The following is an 8799-nucleotide window of genomic DNA, read 5'->3' on the forward strand; positions in this document are numbered from 1 at the left end:
TTCATCCTCTGTAAGCGTTAACGTGGTGGCTTGTAGCAGTCTACGCTACTGTACCCTCCTGTGGTATCTCTTCCTGCACTTCAAAATATTGTCCGATACCGGATATTGTTTAAAAATAGTAGGTCTTATTTGTTCATATCTATGTTCCCTTTCTTCAAGGTTTGGTGGAAATTGCGTTTGGCAAGCGACATCCCTATGCTGGCGTTGCAGAATCTTAATCGGCTCGCCCATCGCGGATGAGGACGTTTGACTCTCGGATTCAGAACTATTAGAACTGTCCGTATTGTCAGGGTAAGTTATTATCACGTTTGGGTGTTCCTTTGCCAGGGTACTACTGCACCTCGGAAGCTCATCACCTCCATGCAGAGATTCACCCTCTGGTTCGGTACACGGGACGACACCTCGAGCACCGGCTGGTGTAGGAGCTATGAAGCCGAACGAGGTTCCCCCGTCTTCTCGCTCGGGTACTGGTTTCCCTGCCTGCGATGGTCCCTAGGGCATTTAAGAGTAAATACACCCTTATACCCACATTTAAAACAAAAAGATTTTTAATGGGTTCCTCACAAAATATATAGGAGTGGCCCAATTCCAGCATTGGATTCCCGAATAATCCGATCTCCTGTTGCGTCGATAGTCCAGCGCCTCTATCTACGGATCCATTTCGCCGTACTCGCCTTCCATCCTCATGTCCGGGGTTGTCACGCGTGCTTCGTTTACATGCCGTCCTGGGTAAGTTGCTCCCAACAGCTTGCTTTCTTTCAGCACTTGTTCAGCTCTGCGTGCTACATCGCGTAGATCATGAAGGGTCCTTAAATCTGCGTTGAAAAGCATCAGCTTAATGCTACTGTTGACGTTTCTTTTTATTATGTCAATCAGTAGAAGCTCCGACATGGGTTCTCTTAAGCGTGCGTTCAAGGAGATTATGTCCGTGTGGAACACGTCATAGCACTCACTTGCTTTCGCATGGAGATCTCCATCATGATCTCGTGGTCAGTTTTCAAAGTACCGAACTCTCTTTTTAATGAGTAGCACAAAAAGGCATATGTCGCGTTTGGGTTTTGTTTCGTGAAAAGACAGTACCATTCTTCGGCCCGCCTAGAAAGAAATAGGTGGAAACTAGCCATTATTTGTTCGTCCGTGCATTGTGTGCGCTCGCACAAGGTGTTAAGCTTAAAAAGAAAATCTGCCACGCTTCCAGTGCCGTCGAACGCGATTTTCCACTCCTGCGGTTTCACTACTATGTTGCTCGGAGCAGGGTATATTGGTGGTATTACTGTTGGATGTGGGTTACGGTCCATCCTATTTGCGTTCCGGTTCTGATGAATTGATTGCTGCACAGATTCGAGAGCGACATTGAGCTGGTCCATATTGTTTCTGATTGACCCCATCTCCCTCCGCATTTCCTCCTGCGAAGCCTGGAACAGTCGGTGCAGCACTTCCACCCACGAGTCTCCACGAGTAGCTTCGTTCTGCATTCCTGGGGTATTCGCCTGGTCCCCTGAAGCTTCTCTAAGGTTTCCAACTCCTTGATGTAATGGTAAGGCACCAGCTCCATCTGGTGCGTAGGTCGACACATTGGTCATTAACCCCGAGATATCATGCGTGTTTAATAGGGGCGCTTTCAAATGACTGATGCTTCCCGGTCTGTCCAATTTTTCGCGGTGGTCGTTCAGGTCCAAGCCGGTATGTGTCCCCTCGGGATTCTTGTATTGCCCCCCTACTGGGGAGTGCACCACCAAGGGGCGCCTGGCCTTGGGGAAAGCCCCCCGATTATTACCGCCCGGGTTCTGGCTCCCCCGAAAGCTTCCCGCACTCCCGAACGGAGTATTTCGGCCCGGTTGGCCGTACGACTGCTCGCGTGACATAACTCGGTAAAGAGAATAACAAAAAAAATGTAATTTGTTACGTGGTAGTTTTGGGAAAAAAAACCTTTTGCCGCGTAACGCAGTTAGGGGTCAAAAAAAAGGTTTATATATGTAGTTTATATGCAAAAAAAAGAAAAAATTCCAAAAGCTGGAAAAAGAAAAGCGGTTAGTTAAGTTAAATATATAATGTAATCAATGGGAATGCTGACGCATCCTTTTCCCGAAGGCACTCGGGCTACAGTTAAAAAAAAATCACACAAATTCATTCATACTTGTCCCTAGTGCTCCCAACCGCAATGCGAAGGGGTCTTAAGGCCCCCTCCGAGACTGGTTGGGGCCACTAGGGTCACTCCAGGCAAACACGGGTTGGTCTCAACACGCCCAGCCGCAACGCTGGGGCAGTCTACAGGGGCTCGCCCCTGGGACTGGTTGGGGATGTTGAGGCCGCCCGTCCATTCTCACTGGACACCCCTCCTGCCTCCGCAGCAATGGGTGGAGCGGTTTCGGAACCGCTTCCCCAGTCTGGTGGGATGGGAAGGAGTGCCACTTTGAATCCCAGCTCAACTCGTCACAATCCAGGTGGTATTCTACCTTACCATCTAGGACGTGGGATGAGCTGGGATCCTTTCAGCACATACACACACGCACTCACACCAACGACACAAATTCGTCTAAAGGGAACAAAAAAAAATAAAAATTAGACAAAAAAAAAATCCAATTTAGCGGACAAAATTATTCCTAACCGACTAACGGACAACTTCCGTTAACAAAAAACCCCTTAAAAAAAAACTAAGTGCGTTCAGCACTGCCTCATCGGGTGAAAACAAAAATCCGGAGGACTGACGTGAAGTCCCGTGACCCCTTCGGCCACTGCCCCCGATGAACAGTCCGGACAACCTGATCCGTCCAACCATCCCACCGCAACGTAGGTGGCAGCTTCTGTGGCTGCTCACTCGGACTGGTGAGATGGTCAACTTCACAGGTTGACCCGACTGACCCTCGCGCCAGCGCCTCAGGCGCCATCTGTTATGGCGCCCTCAGCAACTGTCAGCTATGATCACTTCGGACAACTTGATCCGTCCAACCATCCCACCGCAACGCAGGTGGCTGCTCCTGCGGCTGCTCACCTCGGGCTGGTGGGATGGTCAACTTCACAAGTTGACCCAGAATGATCAGCGCGACAGCGCCTCAGTCACCAAATCTCGTTGGGCGCCATCTGTTATGGAATCGCATCTATAGTGGAAGCAGTAAGGAAGGCGGTCGGCATGATGTGGTGGTGCACAGTGGCTAGTCATTGTCGGTCATTGCGCCATAAACAGAAATAAGTTCCTATCATACCTATCAAACTAGCAGCTGTCAAATTTAAAATAAACTGACAGAAGCGCAGAGATGACTCAAAACGCTTATAATTCAAAATAAAAGAACATCCGGCCGAACCGGATGTCACGGACAGACCGCTAACATTCAAAAAATTTAAACTTCAAAAAAAAATCAAACGCAAAAAAAATTACCGAACCGGACACAGCCGGTTTCTAAAGCTGAAATTCAAAAGAAAAAAAAAAAATCTGAAAAGTAAAAAAAAGGGAAAAGGGCCGAATATATAGAGGGGCGCCGCGGATGGTGTTGCGACGCCCGGTGCTATGCCCACCCTCAAAATCCATGGCCACCGACGCACCTAAAATTCCGGTGGCCCTTACCTGGTAACCCTAAGTGCCTTCTAAATAAACAAGGAAGTCAGCATTCCCATTTAAAATTACAAATTTATTCAAAATTCATTATTAATATGTTGTTGTTAAACCTTTTCTTTGAAAAATAATTGGATTATCAGCTAAATTTCTAATATAAACTATACTCTCTAACAACAAAGGTATTCAAATTAATTTGCTTATATTTTGTTAACCAAAAATATATATAAAGTTCTGTTTTGGTTACTATCATAAGGGGTTGGTGGTTGTGTTGGGTGTTGGTGTTGTTGGGTGCGAGTGCATATAAGTTACATCCATACATACTTGTTCTATACACATACTATTTTAGTGTTATATAGTTTAGCCCCTTATTCATTTTGGCCTTAAAGTTCATTGTTACAATAATCACCTATTATCTGCTTTTTTTTTCACTTACATAAAATTATTATGTTGGTATAGTAGAATTTATTTTTGAGTATAACAAAATATCAAATTGGTATAATGCTAATGCGCATATTATAATGATAATAATATGTAATATGTACTAAGAAAAGTGGTTACAAAAGCAATAAAGATGAAATTGCGATAGCAATAATACCTATTGCACGTATGTTACTTTCGTCGTGTTGTTCGAAAGATATTGCCCGCAATAGGGATTCATATGTATATATATATATATATATATTGCATTTGTATGATATAAGAAAAAAATTAAATTGAAATCCTTTTGCCAATTCGTGCATAATCGACGAATGGCTGCTGTCGCAAAAAAAATTTTCTTTAAATTTATGGTTGAGCTCCCAAAAATGGAACGTTAAAACTTTTAAATTATAAAGACCGCTTTTCTTATGAGTAAAAACTCATCGAGCTAACTTCAATCATTTTGAAGCAAGAAAAAATATCATTAAAATGAAGAAAAGGAGATGTATGCTCCTTGTTGTATAGCCAACACTTTCGAGTATTCAATAATACAATTTGACAAAAAAAAATCGACCCCTGTTAATTAGTTCAACCGGACTGTATAGAACCCTCTAAGTACCACTTAGAAGTTTCTTTAACTACCCTGCAAAAATGCTCTCGTCATTCCACGTCATTTGACCAGACACTCTACAGTCATAGGTTATATTCATAGTCACATTTGCATTAGCGTGGGTAAGTTTTATGACCAAATTTTTTGTAGGGTAATTATATCTAAATTTATACTTTGCTGATACTTACATGGCCGTCAGAGTACGTACCATGGGTCTCTGCCGGCGTGGTTACGGGTGATGTTGTTGTTGCTGGTGAAGGTGTCGCTGTCGTCGGTTATGGCGCGCGGTCTTGGGCGCGCTGTGTTGGTACTGTTGGTGGTTGTTGCGCTCTGGTCCGAGGTAATCGAATGAACCTGGTGGCGATAAAGCTTCGTGCTGACCTTTACGATCTGGATGACTTGGTAATTTTGGCGTTAGTTGTATTACGCGGCAGCGTACATCTGGCCCTGGATGCGGAATTGGTGTCGGACGCTTTTCCGAAGGTGGTAGTGTACTTCGTAAACGTAGAGAAAGAAATTTATCTTCGGATACCAAGGGTTTCTCATCAACAATTAGTTTAGTGCCGCCCGAATCTGAATCGGAATCACTAGAATTTTCCTCACTAGGTGTGACCGTGAAACGCCGACCTACTTCAACTGGATATTCTATACGTTGAGCTTGTGTCAACACAACACACCCGTTGTAAAGTTTATTACCACCCAAAATAGACGAGTGGAAACTAGATTTGTCGGAATGAACTATGTCGGTACTATGCGCTTTCGACTCTTCCCTAGTTTCTGGGCATTTACCTGTTTGTTCTTCTAGTAGTTGGGTTAAGGAATCGGCCTGCAATTCCTCGTTGCAGTCTTTTGGTTCTTCAACAATACTCGCTTGAATACGTGCACAGCCGGCGAGGGTGTTTTGCGATTAGTTGAATATAAGTGGGGATGTGCAGTTGATGTAGCAATAATGTTAATGAAGCAGTATAGGTGCTTGACGCCTTTGCTCTTTAAGTTGTGCCAATAGATGTTACACGATCCTTTGTATAATCGCCGGGCCGCCAAAAATTAGGCTCAAGCAAATCACAAATGCCGGAAACTCATGACAATTTTCGCTCGTTGTGGTTTCTCAATTTTTTTGACTTCTTCTTGCTTTGTCATGCCGGAAACTCCTGGCAATTTTCGCTCGTTGTGGTTTCTCAATTTTTCAGACTTCTTCTTGCTTTTTCATGCCGGAAACTCATGGCAATTTTCGCTCGTTGTGGTTTCTCAATTTTTCAGACTTCTTCTTGCTTTGTCATGCCGGAAACTCATGGCAATTTTCGCTAGTGATCGCCGGACTGTTTTTTTCTTGTTTTCGATACTTTTGTATCGCAACTTTCGCCCCATCGCCAGTCACTAGGTGTGTTCGCGCGAACACGCTCCCAAGTGGACCGTAACCGTAGACCATAACAGCAGACCGTAACAAGCTGTTTGATCGCCTTCCCTGCCGACGAGATCTTTTGTAGTCGATGGTCTCTCTTACTTTTGATACAAAGGACCCAGCAAGTTGTACTATAAAGTCTAGAAAAGGAAGTTTTTTTCGATATACCCCCGAGTGAATAACTCATTCATAGCACAAATCATTACAACGCGATAAAAAACTTTCTCCCACCATTTGGTTGACCTACGATCAATATACGTTACAAAAATGCATCCAATCACTATATCAACTTCACCAGCATCTGTACAAGCTATTCTTTGCCGCTTAGCCTTTGATTTATGCATTATATCTATCCTTTCGTTTGTGCACTGTGCAATATATTGTGACAAACTTTTTGGAAAGATTTTACGAAATATATCATATCTGCTATTTTGCAATTACGGCTATTGGTGACCAATTTTCTTGGTAGGAAAGAGCCACTAGGAGAGCTCCAAATAATAACTTCTGCACTAGTGACATCAGGTACAACTGTTGTCTCGTATTGATCATTCAGGTTAACATGTTTATCCGAGTAGGCTTGTTCTGACTCACTTGGGTCAACTTCAGTGTCACTGTTACCTTCTGAGGGATCGTAAAGGCTATCGCTTCCACAACCAAAATCAGTACCTGAGAGATCCTCGTTCTGTTCGTCTTCCAGGATATCTGTGATTTCATTTTCACTAAGTTTTGTTGTCATTTACAGTTCCTAAAAGAAATTAACATTAAACATATATAGGGTCGAAAACTATCTACTGGGACATTAATGTCCCATCAAAAAATACTGCAGGGACATAAGCGTCCCAAAGTAAATAAATATCCAAAATCTTTGGAAATAAACAACTAAATATATATTTTTTAACTTACCGTAAGCAAATGTAGGTTCCGATTTAAAAATAGTAACGAATTAACGCTTTTGTACAATTACTTTAAGCACAAGAACGCAATTAGAACGAGTTTCTTTGAGAACTGCGACATATTAATTAATAAAACAAACAAAAATGCCTAATAACGTGCATGTTTATAACGGTAAAATGTAAACAACCCTATAAGCTAATGTTTGGGACTTTTTTGCGCCACTTTAATTACTTATAAGATATTTAGGAACTTACAAACTTTTCGTGGGACAATAGTGTCCCTGGAGGGTCGAAAGGGTTAAATTAGTTTAACACCTCAAGTGTAGCACACTTTGCTCATTTTAGTAACAAAATCAGTTCCGGTAGTAATGCAAAAAGATTAGCGAACGAATTGATAGCGCCAACTGATCAAAACTAAAGTTTAATTGATCTGATTACGAAGATCCAATTAATATCAAATTAATAATACCAAGTTTGGTTTTTTTTGCATTCACTAACCTAAAGCAAAATCAAATCAAAACTTGAGCAAAAACATTTAGTTTTTAAGTTTTTTAATATAAAAAATGGAAATATTAATCGAACTTTTCACATTTGGTGATTTTGCCTAATAAGATAACCTTTGACACAAATGGGTACTCTCAATCATTTCATTTCATGCATTACTGCCAAATTTGTACAAACAAAATTTTGCTGCATTTCTTGATATATAAATTTTTTTTATATAAATTGGGGTGAATTTTAGATATTTTCAGCAGAAAGCAACTAACTTGCAAACCGAAACAATACTCGACAATGCGTACATTTGTGGTATGATCTCCTGTATATCAAAAACTTTAAATAAATTTCCTAATGTTTTATCATTACAGATTCTATGCTCGGCACTCATCTCCACGACATATGCCGCAAGTGCGGGTTACTCTTATGCGAATAATGGTGGTGCAGCGTTTGGCAATGGACTTAGTGGTGGCCAAGGTTTTGGCAGCGGACTCAGTGGCGGTCAAGGCTTTGGCAGTGGACTAAGTGGCGGTCAAGGCTTTGACAATGGATTTAGTGGTGGTCAAGGCTTTGACAGTGGACTAAGTGGCGGTCAAGGCTTTGGAAGTGGTATCAGATTTGGTGGTGGATCAGTTGCAGGACCAAGTTATAGTTCATCAGGACTCTCCTTTGGTAGTGAAGGTGCTGGTCTCAGTTACAGTGGAGTTAGTATCGGCTCAGTTGGTAGATTTAGCTTAGGTAGTCAAAGAATTGTCGGCCCAAGTTATAGTGCGCCTGCATCTATTACTTCAAGCTGCGCTGCACCTGCTGAAACTCATAAAGAATTTTACACCTAAACCGCTCCAGAGCATGAATTCGCTGATATTGGTGATAGCAGTCAAATTACAAATTCTTTGAAAATAAAACTTGCGCGTCATTTTCATTAAATGACCCAAAAACAATGGACTTGAACATGCTGCCGTGCAGTCTGTAAATGAGCAAACTGCCGTTTATGTGCTAAGCAAACGGGCTGATATTGGTAACTTGGCTGAGAAATTGAAATCACTTCAAACACTCAACTGGAAGTCCATTTCGTCAAGTATAGGACAGAAGCTGATGCGGAACATTCTCAACATACTATTAAATCTCAATATGATAGTTTGGATGATCCCACTAGCAGCCACAGCGGTGATGTTGTCCTAGTACTGAACTTCGTCTGGTGTCCTGCGTCTGCTCCTGTGGCCCAGCAAAGTTATGCTGTTGCACCTGTCGGCAACGTTGATAGTTCTTATCTTCCACCAAACAAACGCGCATAAATCACGAAAAAGGCGTGAGTTGTTGCATTCGGTCGGTTTGAGGCTTCACGTTGTTGTTATTTGTTATTATTTTGTCAAATTAAACTTTATTAAATGTAAATGATCATTTTGTTGTTACATGTATAGATTTTTGT

General features: G+C 42.2%; 1 protein-coding gene across 1 annotated transcript; it reads left to right on the top strand.

Moving 5' to 3' along the window:
• Window positions 1-7642: 7642 nt before the first annotated feature.
• Window positions 7643-8799, top strand: LOC137243118 (keratin, type II cytoskeletal 68 kDa, component IB-like). The gene is made up of 2 exons (XM_067770394.1): window positions 7643-7682; window positions 7742-8799. The coding sequence occupies exons 1-2, from the start codon at window positions 7668-7670 to the stop codon at window positions 8204-8206; spliced, it is 480 nt and encodes a 159-aa protein (XP_067626495.1). The 5' UTR covers window positions 7643-7667; the 3' UTR covers window positions 8207-8799.

The sequence above is a fragment of the Eurosta solidaginis genome, chromosome 1, assembly GCF_040869045.1.
Source record: "Eurosta solidaginis isolate ZX-2024a chromosome 1, ASM4086904v1, whole genome shotgun sequence".
Classification (NCBI taxonomy): Eukaryota; Metazoa; Arthropoda; class Insecta; order Diptera; family Tephritidae; genus Eurosta; species Eurosta solidaginis.